The following is a 19,322-nucleotide window of genomic DNA, read 5'->3' as shown; positions in this document are numbered from 1 at the left end:
GAGAATCATCACAAAGCATTGGGATCTTATCAAATGCGACCCAATTATAGGTGAAAAACTTCCAACTAAACCCAGTATCACCTATAGAAAGGCATATTCGATGCAGGATGCCCTTGTTAAATCTAGTCCAGAAATTGTGACACGCAGTAATTGGCTGGACAAAAGTAAGGGATTTAGGAAGTGTTCCACCTGCAAAGCCTGTCAACACGGGCTAAATAAGACAGAGTTTGCGGTTGCATTTTCCTCGGTTGCCCGGAAGATAAAGAAACAGTTGACCTGTAAAAGTGACTTTGTGGTATATGTGCTGGAGTGTCCGTGTGCCCTGCGTTATGTAGGTAGCACCAAGCTACAGGTGCACAAGAGGATACTCCAGCACATAAGGGCCATTAATACCAGTGACCCGGCATATCCTGTTGCGCGCCACTTCAAGGAGTGCCACAATAATGACAGCGCCCTGTTGAGGTATTATGCCATTGATGATGTGGGCCCACTGAGAAGAGGAGGGAATAGAGAAGGAGCACTAAGAAGATTGGAGACTAGGTATATATTGGAAATGGACAGTAGAGCTCCAGGAGGATTAAACTCCACAGAAGATTTCTATACCTGTCTCTAAACGCTATAAGATTTAGACTTTACCGCTCCCCAAGGTATGGGTATTAATTTTTGATATTGGGTGATGTTGGTATGTTTGAGAATTAGATAGTGTGTACAAAGTAGTGTTGCCAGGTAACAAGAGCATCCTAGTGAATCCAGGTCCTGAGAATGTCCATTATGCCAATTGACCATATACTTTTTTATAGCCCAGGCTTGGGCTATAGGAGTGTATATCATTCAGGGAAAATGAATTTAATTTTTAAGAATTGTATAACTGATAGGAGGAAAACAAAGTTTCATTGAAAATGGTTTCCGAAAGGGAAAATAAGAGAGAAAAAAAGAGAGAACAAAATGTATTTGTACACATATCACGGTTTTTAATCACTGTTTGCTAGTGTTTGTTGTAATACTCTGTAGATATTGGTTATGTGGTAGGGGAGGCTGCGATAATGTACTTAATTAAGCAAATTCTATCTCCTCCCCAACTGACTTCAATAACACAGACAGAAATAACTCGTTGTTCAGATGTGCAAGTTGTAGAATAGACAAACCTTTTTTTAAAGAAATGATTGTTACTACTGGGGATTTGTGAATGCATTTAAGCAATTTTTAACCCAATGTTATTTTTAACCTGTGGTTACATGGCAATTTCGGAGAGGTGTAGATATATTAATTAGCAATGTATATATATTTGTTGATGTACTTTGAATTGAAAATTGTGTAAATATTATGATTTGCACTAGTCCATCACTAATTGTATTTTGCACATAGCTAACTTGCACAGTGACTACTCTTTATTCAAGGGACTATCCCGGAATGATTGGCATTTTTTGCCTAAATTGGACATCTATATTTAGCTTTACATATAGCTAATTTGCACATTGCTTATGAATATTCAGGGGATTATCCCGGAATGAGTGGCATTTTTATCTTAATCTGTCTTCCATGTCAATCATTAATTGATAATATCATGTGGGGAGATCTAACCAATGACAAAACAAAGATTACTTGCACTAGCACTTTAAATACTGCTTTTCCTTTTGCATGCGTCATGTGACCAAGGCCTCTGTGAAGGCCGAAACGTTATGCTGAGGTGCGCCTTCCACACGACTTAATAAAACTGCTCACCTGCACTTGGGTCTCCTCTTCGTTTCTGCGCCAAAGGTATCCGTGACTGGGCTCCAGGCGAGAGAAAATTGGGATTGTTTCATAGATATATATATATATATATATGGAAATTTCTTTAAATAACTCAGCAACTACGGAACAGATTTACAACAGGTCGCTTTATGCACCAACCGCTACCTTTCTGTCAAATTTGGTGTAATTCTGTTCAGCAGTTTGGGCTGCATCCTTGTTTAAAATATCCTATGGAAATTTACATGGGAAAAACTAGTTTTGGGGTCCCCCTTTTTCTCTGACCCACTTGACTTATCACTCCGAAAATTTTAAAACAGCAGCTGAAATGAGCAGCAAAATATTTTTGAAAATTTCGCGAAGATTTGTCAAATGACGCCAAATTTGTTGGAAAAACAAAAACGCTCTTTCTATGGAAACTACATCCTAACTATAACTACCCACTGGCGACTGCCAGTAGGTAATATATATATATATATATATATATATATATAGATATATATATATGTATATATATATCTATATATATATATATATATATAAAATACGCTGTAAAAGGTGAACAAAAGGTGGCCACGTAAAAACCGGCGAAAGAAACAAACTCAAGTACAATAATTAATCTGACAGAGATGGATTTTAGCATGAAGGAAACAAAAAGCTTTTCTCTTGGTTTGTTATACAGCCGGCAAGCAAACTTTTACTATGCTAACACCAGGGTTGACGTGTATAAATTTATACGTACACAGAAGCTGCGCAAGTATCATACATTGCGAGGGGTTAATACAGAAACTCAAGGGCCTGTACAAGTATTACCTGTAGACAATCTCAATGGTTTATCAACACAAGATGGTATGTCGGTAAATGATTTGGAGGAATTGCATGCAGAGAACAATACAATCACACAAGTATCTCAGCCTATTGGAGTGGAAACAAGAGAAAATGTGCGCACTCCATTCAAACTCAAATTGACATTTTGCCCCCTTATGCTGAGAGACAATTTGGACTTGTTCAGTGAAAAAGTCACAAAGGAGTTAAAATCACTCTATTACAAAACAATGCACTCAGCAAGGAAATTCAACCAACAAAATAATGAATATCACAAATTGGTGAAAAAATTGCAAGCGCAACAAAAGATTATAATTAGCCAATCTGATAAGGGGGCAATGTCGTGTTGTGGCCACATGAAATGTACATGAAGGAAGCGCTGGGCCAACTACATATTAGAGATTGTTAAAGATGGAGTAATCAATTACAAGTCAATATAGCGCGCAATGAGTTCTACGGAAAACTTGTAGCATGGAAGTCAGCAGGTTTGCTTTCTAAAGATGAATTTAAATTTTTTAAAACGATCACCCTAAACTTCCAGCTATTTACTTTATCCCAAAAGTTCACAAATGCATTTCAACGCCTCCTGGTAGGCCCATTATATCGGCCTGCGGTGGTCTGCTGGAGAACACATCACGTTATGTGGACTACTTTCTACAGAACCACGTTAAAAGTCTTCCTTCATACATAAAGGATGCAAGTGACTTTTTGAGGAAACTATGTAGAGTAGAGTGGAAAGCAGATCATTTATTGATGACTTTGGATGTTACAACACTGTACACCAGTATTAATCACCGTGATGGCATCAGGGCAGTGGAGTATTATCTGAATACAAGATCTGAGGACATGCATTTGCACAACAAAATGTTATCTACCATGATTTTAACCTGGCTTGAAAACAATTTCTGGGAGGAACAGGTCCTAAGAAAGGAATATCTGGAAATATTAAAGAGTCAGGTTTTATGTTGGTACAGGTTTATTGATGACATTTTTTTGATTTGGAGGGGAACAGAAGAAAGTGCTCAGAGTTTTGTGGAATGTATTAACTGTAATTCTTTTAACTTGGGTTTTACAGCACAAATGTGCAGAGAAACTATGAATTTTTGGGATGTGGAAGTTTATAGTTCAGAAAACAAAATTGCATAGAAAAGTAACATCTGGAAACACTATTTTACATGCTACAAGCCATCACCCTGCCCACTTGATTAATAGCATCCCCTATGGGGAGATGCTACGAATACGCAGGGTATGCAGTGATGATAATGAGTGCAGGATAGCTCAGCTGAAAAGCAAGAATAGATTCCTGGACAGGGGCTATTCATAAAAAATACTTGACATTGCTATGAAAAAAACAGCTGTCCTTAATCAAACACAAGCGCTCAAAACACGAGATAAACCATTGATTGCACAAGATGGGCCTTCTACCAGACTAATCATAACATACAGCTTACAACATAAAGCCATACGTAAAATCATGAACAAAAATTGGCCTTTGGTAAAAAGTAGTGTTGAATAGCCAATCTATCCGGTCACCATGTATAACTTTTAAGAAGGCTCAGTCAATGAGCAATTCCCTAGTAAAAAGTAGTCCGGAGATTTTGGTGGCTAAAACCTGGTTAAGTCCAAAAAATGTCTTTACACGCTGTAAAACATGCAACGCATGCAAATATGGGGTTGATAAAACAAACTACACTACACCATTCAAACAGAATCCAGTACCAATTAATAAAAGTCTCAATTGCAAAACTGAATACGCAGTATATGTATTGGAGTGCTCATGCAAACTGCAATATATATGAAGTACTAAATTGCAGGTACACAAGCGAGTGCTCCAACATTTCAGAGCAATCATTAACAATGATATAACTTACTAGGTTGCCCGCCATTTTAAAGAGTATCATGACAGTAAGTTGGATAACTTGTAATATTTAGTCATAGATACCATTCTTCCCCAGAAGCGAGGGGGGAACCGGGAGGCATTACTGCGTAGGTTGGAGACACGATATATCTTGGAACTGGATAGTAAGATACCCCATGGCTTAAATTCGAGTGAAGATTTTTATACATGCCTGTGATTCAAAACTAGCTTTTAAATTAGATTTTTTAATGAGATTTTAAAATCTATATTTAACCGCTGCCTGCACAAATGAATGTTTTTTATCTTCCTGTAATTTTTTGTACATTTGCACAATAGTAGGTCACGGCTGTGACCACTACACACTATATTTTTTTTTAGCACAAGCACTTTTAGGCTACTTAATCATGAAAACATCAGTAATCATGGCCCACTTGGGCAATATTATACAGAGTCTAATGTTTACATTTTTCCCCTTTTTGCAACTTTGTACACAATTTAAAGCCTAAACAAATATGCAGTTGTATGTGGTTGGTGCTATAAGCTATGGTTTTTTATTTAAAAAAACTTTAAAACTCACTACGAGGGTTTTTAAGATGCTTTTACCATATTTTATGCTTATTTATATATATTATAGAAAGGTTGATAATATTTATTTATTACCGTCTATTTTATGTAGCATAATTGTAAAGGGCGTATGAATTGACTCTTGTTTCATCTACGAAATGATGCAGTATGTTTTTCATGTCTATGCCTATGACGTGGTAACTTTTGCACTGGCACTGTCACTTTAAATATGGGAAGCACTCCACATGCGCGTCATGTGATCAAGGGCACTGTGTTGCCTGAAACGCGTTATGACGGTGGTGCAGGGCATTATTTCAAAATAAAATAGCATTGCACCAAATCTGGGTCTGTGTCCGTTCTTTGGAGTGGTGAAGAGTGTCACGAAACGGAGAAAGCAGCATATATATATATACATATATATATATATATATATATATATATATATCCAGGCTCACGTGTTCAAAAACACACTGCACTCTCTGGGTTTTCAGTCCATTGATATTATTTCACGAGGACGCGTTTTGGCGTGTCTGCCTTCTTCCTGCTCGTTTCCCAATGCAGACAAGCCATGGTGGAGGTGCTTTTGAATACAGGGATGCATTCCCATTGGTTTGCGCAATCACGGGGAAAAGATTAGTGTCTTTATTATTGCCAGATGGTACAGGAAATCCCCACAGTCTCGGGCGGCTCACTTCAGCAATTGTTAAGTCTGGATGACAATAACTGCCTCGCCAGAGACCCTTCGATTTTACCTTTGTTGCACAGCTATTCAAAAAAGCACCTTTCACTTCGTTGAAATGCCTGCTGGACACCCCATCGTCAAACCATGCAGCATCGCGGTTCACGGAGCAGGGGACGGCACATTTCCGTAGTCCCTTCAATCTGTATGATTGACGAATTCCACAACTCCATTACCCAGAATGCTGCGCTGGTGGTGCAAGGCGTTTGTAGTTAAGTACTCCGCTCCTTTTCCACCAAAGACGCATTCTGCACTCTTCTAGACGGGTGCGGTTAAAATGGTGGTGGGTCCATTCCATATAACCAGGCTCACGTGTTCAGAAACACACTGCACTCTCTGGGTTTTCAGTCCATTGATATTATTTCACGAGGACGCGTTTTGGCGTGTCTGCCTTCTTCCTGCTCGTTTCCCAATGCAGACAAGCCAACGTGGAGGTGCTTTTGAATACAGGGATGCATTCCCATTGGTTTGCGCAATCATGGGGAAAAGATTAATGTCTTTATTATTGCCAGATGGTTCAGGAAATCCCCACAGTCTCGGGCGGTTCACTTCAGCAATTGTTAAGTCTGGATGACAATAACTGCCTCGCCAGACACCCTTCGATTTTCCCTTCGTTGCACAGCTATTCAAAAAAGCACCTTTCACTTCGTTGAAATGCCTGCTGGACACCCCATCGTCAAACCATGCAGCATCGCGGTTCACGGAGCAGGGGACGGCACATTTCCGTAGTCCCTTCAATCTGTATCATTGACGAATTCCACGACGCAATTACCCAGAATGCTGCGCTGGTGGTGCAAGGCGTTTGTAGTTAAGTACTCCGCTCCTTTTCCACCAAAGACGCATTCTGCACTCTTCTAGATGGGTGCGGTTAAAATGGTGATGGGTTCATTCCATATAACCAGGCTTACGTGTTGAAAAACCCACTGCACTCTCGGGGTTTTCAGTCCATTGATATTATTTCACGAGGACGCGTTTCGGCGTGATTGCCTTCTTCCAGCTCGTTTCCCAAGGCAGACAAGCCAACGTGGAGGTGCTTTTGAATACATTCCAATTGGTTTGGGCAATCACGGGGAAAAGATTAGTGTCTTTATTATTGCCAGATGGTACAGGAAATCCCCACAGTCTCGGGCGGTTCACTTCAGCAATTGTTAAGTTTGGATGACAATAACTGCCTCGCCAGAGACCCTTCGATTTTCCCTTCGTTGCACAGCTATTCAAAAAAGCACCTTTCACTCCGTTGAAATGCCTGCTGGACACCCCATCATCAAACCATGCAGCATCGCGGTTCACGGAGCAGGGGACGGCACATTTCCGTAGTCCCTTCAATCTGTATGATTGACGTATTCCACTACTCAATTACCCAGAATGCTGCGCTGGTGGTGCAAGGATTTTGTAGTTAAGTACTCCGCTCCTTTTCCACCAAAGACACATTCTGCACTCTTCTAGACGGGTGCGGTTAAAATGGTGGTGGGTCCATTCCATATAACCAGGCTCACGTGTTCAAAAACACACTGCACTCTCAGGTTTTTCAGTCCATTGATATTATTTCACGAGGACGCGTTTCGGGGTGTCTGCCTTCTTCCAGCTCATTTCCCAATGCAGACAAGCCAAAGTGGAGGTGCTTTTGAATACAGGGATGCATTCCCATTGGTTTGCGCAATCATGGGGAAAAGATTAGTGTCTTTATTATTGCCAGATGGTACAGGAAATCCCCACAGTCTCGGGCGGTTCACTTCAGCAATTGTTAAGTCTGGATGACAATCACTGCCTCGCCAGAGACCCTTCGATTTTACCTTTGTTGCACAGCTATTCAAAAAAGCACCTTTCACTCCGTTGAAATGCCTGCTGGACACCCCATCGTCAAACCATGCAGGAGCGCAGTTCACGGAGCAGGGGACGGCACATTTCCGTAGTCCCTTCAATCTGCATGATTGACGAATTCCACGACTCCATTACCCAGAATGCTGCGCTGGTGGTGCAAGGCGTTTGTAGTTAAGTACTCCGCTCCTTTTCTCCCAAAGACGCATTCTGCACTCTTTTAGACGGGTGCGGTTAAAATGGTGGTGGGTCCATTCCATATAACCAGGCTCACGTGTTCAAAAACACACTGCACTCTCGGGGTTTTCAGTCCATTGATATTATTTCACGAGGACGCATTTTGGTGTGTCTGCCTTCTTCCAGCTCGTTTCCCAATGCAGACAAGCCAACGTGGAGGTGCTTTTGAATACAGGGATGCATTCCCATTGGTTTGCGCAATCACGGGGAAAAGATTAGTGTCTTTATTATTGACAGATGGTACAGGAAATCCCCACAGTCTCGGGCGGTTCACCTCAGCAATAGTTAAGTCTGGATGACAATAACTGCCTAGCCAGAGACCCTTCGATTTTCCCTTCGTTGCACAGCTATTCAAAAAAGCACCTTTCACTACGTTGAAATGCCTGCTGGACACCCCATCGTCAAACCATGCAGCATCGCGGTTCACGGAGCAGGGGACGGCACATTTCCGCAGTCCCTTCAATCTGTATGATTGACGAATTCCACGACTCCATTACCCAGAATGCTGCGCTGGTGGTGCAAGGCGTTTGTAGTTAAGTACTCCGCTCCTTTTCCACCAAAGACGCATTCTGCACTCTTCTAGACGGGTGCGGTTAAAATGGTGGTGGGTCCATTCCATATAACCAGGCTCACGTGTTCAAAAACACATTGCACTCTCGGGGTTTTCAGTCCATTGATATTATTTCACAAGGACGCGTTTCGGCGTGATTGCCTTCTTCCAGCTCGTTTCCCAAGGCAGACAAGCCAACGTGGAGGTGCTTTTGAATACATTCCCATTGGTTTGGGCAATCACTGGGAAAAGATTAGTGTCTTTATTATTGCCAGATGGTACAGGAAATCCCCACAGTCTCGGGCGGTTCACTTCAGCAATTGTTAAGTTTGGATGACAATAACTGCCTCGCCAGAGACCCTTCGATTTTCCCTTCGTTGCACAGCTATTCAAAAAAGCACCTTTCACTCCGTTGAAATGCCTGCTGGACACCCCATCATCAAACCATGCAGCATCGCGGTTCACGGAGCAGGGGACGGCACATTTCCGTAGTCCCTTCAATCTGTATGATTGACGTATTCCACTACTCAATTACCCAGAATGCTGCGCTGGTGGTGCAAGGATTTTCCTGGATTGACACAATGGTTACATCCTTCCCCAACCCAACCAGCCTGAAATCAGCCCGCCGTGTGAGAAAACCCAATGCCCCTTGGTATACCCAGGCCCTCGCCGAATGCCACCTTAAATGCAGGGTCCTTGAAAGAGAGTTGAGGAAAACCTATGATGATACTTCTAGATCCCTCTAGATCTCGCAGAGGAAACAATACCTCTCCAACATAAAAAAAGCCAAAAAGGAGTTTTTTACTTCAGCTATAGAGGAAGCTAAACAAAAACAACAGACCATTTTCAATATAGTCAAGTCCTTCACCCACCCCAAGGCCCTGACAACGGCAATTCCCCCATCTCAAGCACTCTGCGATCAAATAGCTGATTTCTTTATTGACAAAATAAATACCATTCACAAAGACTTTCCCCCTCCCTTAATTCATACGCAAGATGCCGGCACCACATTACCTTCACTTGTCAATTTTACTGCAGTGTCCCTGCTACAAACACAGAAGGCTATCATGACTTGCAAATCAGGAGCACCTACGGACTCCTGCCCTCCGATTATTCTTCACCACCTCATCGAGGCCGTCAACCCTTCCATCAATGCCATTATTAATGACTCCCTCAGCGCTGGCATTGTCCCCGCTGAATGGAAGAAGGCCATAGTCAAGCCCCTTTTGAAAAAACAAAACAAATCCCCTACAGATCTATCCAATATGCGCCCCATTTCTCTACTTCCAGTACTAGGCAAAATCACCGAGCGGCTGGTCCACGAGGAATTAAAAGCCTTCGTGGAAAACAATCACATTCTGCATCCACAGCAATCTGGTTTTCGCCCCGGCCACTCAACAGAAACTGCATTGATTGAGCTATCGGACACCATTAAGTTCCTGCAGGATGACGGAAGACATGCCGTACTCATCCTACTCGACTTAACCGCAGCATTCGACACCATCTCGCACGCTATCCTTATTAATAGAATGCGCGAGATTGGAGTGTCGGGTACTGCTTTAATATGGATTACATCATTTTTATCCAATAGAACACAAACAGTCTCACTTGGCCCTTTTCTCTCCGGCGAAAGACCTGTCACATCCGGTGTGCCCCAGGGGTCCATACTTAGCCCCCTCTTTTTTAATCTATATATGGCCCCCCTCCTAACATTGATTGAATCCCACGACATCCTCGTCACTTCATACGCTGACGACACCCAGCTCGTCGTCACCATTGATAAAAAATACCCCGACACAGCCCTTAGATTTCAGAATTGCCTCTCCCAAGTTTTTTCCTGGCTCAATCTTAACCACCTTAAGTGCAACAGCGCAAAAACTGAAATAATACCACTAGGCAAAGACATCCTTTTCTCACCAAAGGACTGGTGGCCTCCAAACTCTGAAGCACCGCCTTGTGCGGTCTCCTCGGCCCGCAACTTAGGTGTCCAATTTGACTCCTCCTTGAGTTTTGATGACCATGTGCGCATCACAGCTGGGTGCTGCTTCAACCTCATCCGACAGCTGAAGAAATTCTTTGACTTCCTCCCTATCTCTGCCAGGAAAACAGTCGCGGTGGCTCTAATCCTTTCCTGGCTGGACTATTGCAACGGCCTCCTGGCAGGAATAAAGAAGTCTTCTTTAAAGAAATTACAAAGTGTCCAACATGCAGCAGCCAGACTAGTTCTCAAACTTCCAAAAAGGTCCTCGGCCTCTGCAGCCCTCAACACGCTGCACTGGCTTCCCCTTCACAAGAGAGTCCTTTTTAAACTCCTTATCACAGTCTTCAAAGCTACTAGGAACACCGGCCCTCTCTATCTAACCAAGCGCTTTCAGTGCTACATTCCATCGCGCTGCTTGAGGTCAGCTGAAGCTAACTTGATTGTAATACCTAGAATAAAACTTAAAACAAAAGGTGGCAAAACTTTTTCATTTCTGGCGTCAAAGGTATGGAACAGTCTCCCCTTTAACCTTAGGCACGTCCCCACAGAAAGCCAGTTCAGGAAACTCTTGAAGACCTGGATTTTCCTCCAGCCCGACTCAGCAGTTCTTGCAGCCATCTGATCCACTCCTCGCCACGCTGGTTCTCTGATCGCTTAGCGCCAAGATGCTCCTTCCGGAGCGATAGTCGCGCTTTACAAGTGTCAATAAATATCAAATATCAAATATCAAATTAAGTACTCCGCTCCTTTTCCACCAAAGACACATTCTGCACTCTTCTAGACGGGTGCGGTTAAAATGGTGGTGGGTCCATTCCATATAACCAGGCTCACGTGTTCAAAAACACACTGCACTCTCAGGTTTTTCAGTCCATTGATATTATTTCACGAGGACGCGTTTCGGGGTGTCTGCCTTCTTCCAGCTCATTTCCCAATGCAGACAAGCCAAAGTGGAGGTGCTTTTGAATACAGGGATGCATTCCCATTGGTTTGCGCAATCATGGGGAAAAGATTAGCGTCTTTATTATTGCCAGATGGTACAGGAAATCCCCACAGTCTCGGGCGGTTCACTTCAGCAATTGTTAAGTCTGGATGACAATCACTGCCTCGCCAGAGACCCTTCGATTTTACCTTCGTTGCACAGCTATTCAAAAAAGCACCTTTCACTCCGTTGAAATGCCTGCTGGACACCCCATCGTCAAACCATGCAGGATCGCAGTTCACGGAGCAGGGGACGGCACATTTCCGTAGTCCCTTCAATCTGCATGATTGACGAATTCCACGACTCCATTACCCAGAATGCTGCGCTGGTGGTGCAAGGCGTTTGTAGTTAAGTACTCCGCTCCTTTTCTCCCAAAGACGCATTCTGCACTCTTTTAGACGGGTGCGGTTAAAATGGTGGTGGGTCCATTCCATATAACCAGGCTCACGTGTTCAAAAACACACTGCACTCTCGGGGTTTTCAGTCCATTGATATTATTTCACGAGGACGCATTTTGGTGTGTCTGCCTTCTTCCAGCTCGTTTCCCAATGCAGACAAGCCAACGTGGAGGTACTTTTGAATACAGGGATGCATTCCCATTGGTTTGCGCAATCACGGGGAAAAGATTAGTGTCTTTATTATTGACAGATGGTACAGGAAATCCCCACAGTCTCGGGCGGTTCACCTCAGCAATTGTTAAGTCTGGATGACAATAACTGCCTAGCCAGAGACCCTTCGATTTTCCCTTCGTTGCACAGCTATTCAAAAAAGCACCTTTCACTCCGTTGAAATGCCTGCTGGACACCCCATCGTCAAACCATGCAGCATCGCGGTTCACGGAGCAGGGGACGGCACATTTACGTAGTCCCTTCAATCTGTATGATTGACGAATTCCACGACTCCATTACCCAGAATGCTGCGCTGGTGGTGCAAGGCGTTTGTAGTTAAGTACTCCGCTCCTTTTCCACCAAAGACGCATTCTGCACTCTTCTAGACGGGTGCGGTTAAAATGGTGGTGGGTCCATTCCATATAACCAGGCTCACGTGTTCAAAAACACATTGCACTCTCGGGGTTTTCAGTCCATTGATATTATTTCACGCGGACGCGTTTCGGCGTGTCTGCCTTCTTCCAGCTTGTTTCCCAATGCAGACAAGCCAAAGTGGAGGTGCTTTTGAATACAGGGATGCATTCCCATTGGTTTGCGCAATCATGGGGAAAAGATTAGTGTCTTTATTATTGCCAGATGGTACAGGAAATCGCCACAGTCTCGGGCGGTTCACTTCAGCAATTGTTAAGTCTGGATGACCACAACTGCCTCGCCAAAGACCCTTCGATTTTCCCTTCGTTGCACCGCTATTCAAAAAAGCACCCTTCACTCCGTTGAAATGCCTGCTAGACACCCCATCGTCAAACCATGCAGCATCGTGGTTCACGGAGCATATATACTTTTTTGCACCCAAAGAAAAACACTCTCAGGAACAGTTCAAAGTATAAAATACTTTATTTGTGCAGACCCCCCGCGTACTGACTGACGCGTTTCGCCTTGCGGCTTTTTCGATGTCCATATATATATATACATAAATATTCAACTCTGCCTGTTGCTGGTGTTCCTCAAAGCTCAGAAGATGGTGATCCTAGCACTGGAAACCTTTTGTTGATGACATTAGGATAAAAAAGAACACATACTTTCTTGCTTAGTACATTTTTCCCATTTTCTTGGTTCCTGCTTAGTTTTATCTAGAGACCTTCAAACCCACTATGAAAGGATATACACAAACTGCTCCAAAAATCCAAAGTAGGCTCTGCTACAGGGTGTGGGTAGATGGGGAGGGGAATGGAGGCGGGGTATATTCATTACGTAAGCAACTAAGCACCCTATGGAAGTGCATGTGTTTTTCTCTTTGTGTTGCTTCCCTTCCTCTCTCTTCCCAACCTGCTCTGTTGCTTTTCTGCCCCTCCTCCCTGATTCTATTTTAATAGTCCCCATTCCCCCACCCCAGCCTGCTCCCTGTTCTCTCTCACTTGTCACTGCCTTCCCTAAATCCCGCTCACTTCATTGTTTTCCACTTTTTTGCACCAGTGATTCTGTCAGTGCACGTCTATCTTGAAATGGGTTGAAATTAATTTTAAGATGGCAGCCCACAAGTGTGCATGTATAAGCATGCGTGGCAGGCACCAGGAAATGATTTTGCATTGTTTGAACAAACCTATTAAAAAATGGCCATCACCCACGTGTACACACCTACCATAGCCATATTTGAATGAATGGATTGGTTCAAATATAACACATGCAAAGATGGATGTCGTGGAACAACACACATCCATGGTAACAGTCTTTGAATGTGTTTATTAAAAATGTTACATATGCATCTGCAGCTGGTTGCTGTGGATGCACTAGCATGCGCGCCAGGTATCCAACAAAAAGAAAGATTGGGAAAGCCAGCACGTTTCACTGCCAAGAACTGCTGGCTTTGTCAATGTTTTATATTGCTTGATATTGCTGTTCTCTACAGAACTAATCATACGTTATTTACACTTCCTTTACTATATTTAAATCTCTCTGCATCAAGAGAGTATAAAAATAGATATAGATTACCCATTGGCCACTACCACTGTGTAGTAATACTAAGGTCATTATTTCCGGAGGAATTGCCTTTTTTGTTTTGCTAATAACTAAGGTGCTGTTTGACAAATCTTGGCAAAACTTGCCAAAGAGTGCTTCGTTTTCTCTAGTTGGTGCATGGAGTTTCAAGGTTATCAGTCAAAGGGGGACCCAAAAAAAAGAGGTGCCCCAAAACGCAAAATCCCCTTGTTGTTCTTAAACAGTGCTAACACAGAAACTGCTAAACGGAATTACACCAAATTTAGGAGGAAGCTAGATCGCAGTCCATATAGCATGCTTCTTGTGATTTTATGTAAGGTCATTCAGTAGTAGATATATTAAGCTCCAAATCTATACAGTTGGGTTTGAGAGACTCTCGCAAGAGTCGCTCAAACCCAGTGTTAAAAAATAGGGTGGTCTGAATTGGTCAATTTGTTCCCAAAAGAAACATGCTCCAGTGGGAGCGAGCGCTTTCATTGGCTGCAAGCCACATGATGAAAAATGGTGCTACCAGATATTACAGGGCTCGGCAACTTAGTCCCTGTCCTGAGTTACACTACAAATCTATATATAAGGAGCAGGGTAGGCTACCCCTGTTCCCCTAGGCCCTGTGGGCGGGCCCAGGAGGTATGCACTCCTGCCCCCCGAACCCCACCGTCCAAACTTTTCTGTTATATATTTTTTTATTTGGTTCCATGGGAATCCTGCGGGATTGCAAATCTTTAAAAAAAAATACATACCTATAAGCGTTTTTTAAATCATTAATATTTAGGGAAGGGGACATATGCCCCTGTAAACAAGTCACAGTAGGGCCCCGGAGACCTAGGGACCTATTAGGATGGCTAGCGGACTTTCAGTCACCCACCACCCTAGCGGTGCTGGGACTGGCCGCCAGTGGTGCGGCGGTCTAGCACCGGCGATTAGGATGCCACCACCACTGTGGCTGTGGCATCCTCCATTCACAGCATTGTGGCGGGCGGTGCTGGGAATGCACTGTGTGCATTGTCATGCACAAGGTGACAGACACCGTGAGGTGCCTGCCACCAAGTCCATGACAATCCAGGGGGGCACCATAGGTACCCCCCATGTGTACCCCCCAACCCCCAATACCCTGGGGGCTCGCAAAGGGACCCCAAAAGCAAAATCCGCATGCCTTTAGGAAAGGCTGCTTCCTACTCTCATGCTAATATTGATAGCGGTATCTAGCAGACACCGCAACCATTTATAGCCCCTTTTCCGCCCGGTCAACTGGTCGAGTGGCGGATGGTCTTTCCGTCCGCCGGGGTCCCCCCCGCCATACTAATATGGTGGGAGGGAAACGGGTGGCAGGCGGGGTAGGATGTAGGGCGGATCGCCATGCGGGCAGTGGCGATCTGCCCTACATCTTAATAGACACCCTAATCTCCTGGGGTCAAGTCATTTGAAAGGGGAGGGACATGTGACCCCCTCCCCCAGCCTCAAAATAGGGAGGGTGGACCAAACCCCCTCCCTGAGCCCATATGTGCACCAGGAACCCCCCTTCCCCGGTCAAAGATTGTATTCTTAGTGAAGGGGGCATGCAAACCCCCCTTACTAAGCCCAAATGGGCCCAAGGGTTCAATTCCCCAGGCCCAACCAATATCTTCAGCCCTCCTGGGAGGGGGGCATGTGGCCCACTCCCCAAGCCTTAAAAGGCCCCCTGGGACTTCCTTACCCGAAGCTGGCTCTTTAACTCTGTCAAGAGGAGCCCACCGCAGGACACAGTATTATTCCCTGCCCACGGGACCGTGGGCTGGGCAAAAAGTGTGCCCCATCCACTGGAGCTTTGAAAATGCTTCTGCCGGATTGGAGTCCACTGCTGTTTCCCTGCTAGTGCTCTTGCAGGCAGAGAAACTGTGACTGCGCCTGCAGAGTGGGACTCAGCAGTAGTAGCTGCTCCCACCAGGTGGGAGCAATGCTGGCGCCAGTGCAGGAGCTGGCTGAGGCCGCTGGGGCACCGGGGCTTCCATCATTATGTTTGGGCTGCATTAGCCCACTCCTCGGGCACTGGATTGGCTGCCTGCAGGGGTTGGACAGAGGGCTTCGCTGAAGGCTGTGCATGATGCGGGTTGGCTGCCCATGTGTAGTTGCATGCAAGGTATACGGCCAACCCGGTGCCACGCAGGACCTTTGACGTGGGGTTGCTTGCCTGCACAGGGTTGGCCACAGGGCCTAACTGCAGGCCATGCCTTGCGGCAACCCCCCACTGCAACCAAACGCTGTGCATGGTGGAGGATAGCTTTATGTTTGGAAATAAAATATTACACTAGAAACTCACTGAGAAAAACAAAGGTTATAGTTAGGTGACAATGTCAGTGCCAACGTAACATTTTAAATGGAAAAGAAACACTGAAATTGTCTATTTTTAGTTATATCTAGTAACTATAACTCGTGCCCTAAAGAAAGCTGGTGAACTTCAGTGTTTGTTTTTTTTACTTTAAAACATTAAGTTGGCAATGAAATTTTCTCCTTACTATAATGTCACTGAATATAGCTGTAGTTATAGATAAAAGCAGATTAAGTCACTTATGAAACACACATCATTTTACAAAATATAGAAACCACCACAAACATACCAAAACAATTACAATATTAGTTCTGGAAATGTATGCTTACCGATCTTTAGGTACCTTTGGTGTACATAAAGGGAACATATCACAATTAAAATGCACACAGTTATGGTTCCAACAACTGCTCCAATTAATACGCTTAATGAGGTGTGTTTTTCTGTGGATAAAAACAAAAAAAGCCAAAAAGATGTGGGGTTTATTGCCATTTTGATTATTAATACTGTCTAAGGAATAGAATGTACACAGTTTATAACACATGTAGGTTGGAGATATAATATATTTTTACTAGATATGCACACATGTATCACATCTTTAAAAGTGAATATTAATTGATTAGGAGGGTAATATTATGATCAACAGATTAGTGAATCCAGAAAACAAAAAATCTAGGATCCAAATTGATGTTAAACACTATTATTTTATTGCATTATTATTTCTCAATAGTTGAAGTGGTGTGGGAGCACACTTTTCTCAAAAGGTGCTATTGAGATCCAGTTAGTCCTCTTTCTCTTGTCCCATCCAATTTTTGTTTCCTGTTTTCAGGGCGGCATTTCGGATGTAGTTGGTGTGTAGTTACCCAGCAATCGGTGCTAGCAGTGCCTGCCATCTCCACCCTTCCTTATGGCACTTCATTAGTTCAGACCACATAGGTGCGCCCTGCCAGCAGGCAAAAGTTGTGCCAAAGAAAAGCCCGCCTGTATTGGTCAATGCCCCTTTTGCAGCCACAACCCCTAGCTAAATGCATCCTGACTCTTCTAGAAGAATTACATACTGCTGTTCCCTACTTAGAAGGATAGGAAAGGTATTTGTCCATAAGATTCAAACATACTCTCTGATTGCCATTTGTTATAATTGTGATGTTGCCTTTTGTCCCAGGTAAGCCTCTTTCTAAGATATTGATAGGGGTAAAAGCAGGGAAAGTTTGATGGGAATTGCAAGCAAAGTAGCACAACTGACAAGCATCTGTTATGCACAGCTCCAATCACAACCTGATGCAGAGTCTAGTGGCTCAGCCGTTTATCCTTCAGAGGTTGATGAGTACCATTGACTTGGGTAACAATAAACATCTTTTATTCAGCACCAAGATACCCTTCTGGGTGAACGTGTGCGTTACAAATTCATGTTATGTTATGTTAAACCCTCAATTTGAAACTTTTCAATTCGTAAGATACAAGTTAGGTATGGATTTATTATTCTTCCCTTTTATTAATTAGGCAGTCACCACCTCCTAAACAATGTGCACACATACGCCAATGATAAAACAGTAAAGGGATAAAAGGGAACACCTTCCTCAGTGTCCTCATAATTCAGAAACCGGATGATACAATGTGGGTGCCCTGAAGGTCAAACAACAGCTTTGTGTCTACCAACACTCCCAGAATTTTTGCGAGTGTGTCGGAGTTGGTAATGCACCTAGTATGTCCAGCCAATAGGAGGTTTGCACCAGATTCTGCAGCCGGCCGGTAAGCAGGGATCTGGAGATTTTATCAAAGACTGTATATGTATATGAAGATGCTATAGACGTGTTAGTGCCGCAGCCTGTCCTGCGTCAACCATGGTTTGGATGTTATCAACAGCTGAGACCAAAGCAGTTTATGTCCCATGGTTGCTTCTGAAACCAAATTGTGAGGCATGTAACAGTTTGTGTTGTTCCAGATATGCTATCCACTGTGAGTTCAGCTGATTTTCTAGGATTTTAGATGGGGTAGGCAACAGAGAAATGGGCCCCTAGTTTTTTAAATCAGCAGGGTTCAGGTTAGGGTTTTTTAGGACAGGTTTAACAGCAGCTGTGGATAGCATCCTGATCTACTAGCTTTATTAATGGTTGCTGTAAGATGTAGAGCTATTGTCTTAGCTACCAACTGCAAGATTTTGGAGGGGCATTGTTCAAAAGAGAAAACCTGGCTTCCTACTGAGGAGATGGATCTAAGTTCGCTCAGGTGTCATGTAGGAAAAACTTGAGAGTATCATTCTCTGATTGTCCATAGGTTCACTAGACTCCACTAGGCTATTGTCTCTTGGGTGGAGATGAAGGAGTCTGAATTAGTTCAGATAGCAGAAACGACAGAGACACAAACCCAGACCAAAAAAAATCCCCATCTTGGGACTGAGACAAGTCACAGTCCTCCCTCAAAGCGTAAGACATATAGAAAGAGGAAAATGTCTCTTGGGATTTTGTGCAGAAAGGTGTGCCTTCCTGCACAAAAACAATCCTCACAACACAGGCACCCTTGGCCCATGGTGCTAGGGCGCCTGCTTTGGTGCTTGGCAGCAAATTGTGCGCCAGCACTGGGAAATCACAGGAATGCACCAATTATTGTTAAGTAGGGCATATTCCTGCGCTTTCCCTATCACTCAGCGTAGAAAGGTGAATTGCTGCGCTGCCTGATTATTTGTTACATATGCCCCTAAGTGTTCATTAATTTGGAGGTGGAACTGCTCCCTCTGTTGAATCCACACAATTAATAGCTGCAGCTGTTAAGTCATACCTATGCAGCATCGTGATGGGAGTCTCCACGATCAGATGTAAAGTGGAAAAAGAGGCGCGAGGTACTAGAAAAAGATATCCCCTCAATGTAATAGTCATACAACGGGCACCCCTCAAATGCCCTACTTGAAAGCCTGGTCGCCAAGAAATATGAACTCCACACCCCTCTACACCTTGTCGGCCAAAAAACCTTACTGCAAATAATGGCCAAATAATCTGAACATGGAGCGGAACTCCATGAAGAGACTCTTAACCAAGCAGCTCCCTTCCTTTGTAAAAGCACGGCTACTAACTAAATGGCAAGTGAGGCAGAGTTTCTGCACATATTGCAGGATTATCAACTGACTTAACAGAGATCCTG

The 19,322-nt window shown here is 43.8% G+C and overlaps 1 protein-coding gene across 2 annotated transcripts in view; it reads right to left on the bottom strand.

Moving 5' to 3' along the window:
- The window catches only part of LOC144822968 (uncharacterized), a 567,214-nt gene that overhangs the window by 400,588 nt on the left and 147,304 nt on the right, over window positions 1–19,322 (bottom strand). For both annotated transcript variants that reach the window (XM_078681053.1, XM_078681055.1), the window contains exon 4: window positions 16,520–16,630. In XM_078681053.1, the coding sequence (XP_078537179.1) occupies window positions 16,520–16,630 (111 nt within the window). The remainder of the gene's footprint in view (window positions 1–16,519; window positions 16,631–19,322) is intronic.

The sequence above is a fragment of the Lissotriton helveticus genome, chromosome 3_1 (assembly GCF_964261635.1).
Source record: "Lissotriton helveticus chromosome 3_1, aLisHel1.1, whole genome shotgun sequence".
NCBI lineage: Eukaryota > Metazoa > Chordata > Amphibia > Caudata > Salamandridae > Lissotriton > Lissotriton helveticus.
The sequence above is the reverse complement of the archived record's forward strand: the minus strand, read 5'-3'. Positions and strand labels throughout refer to the sequence as shown.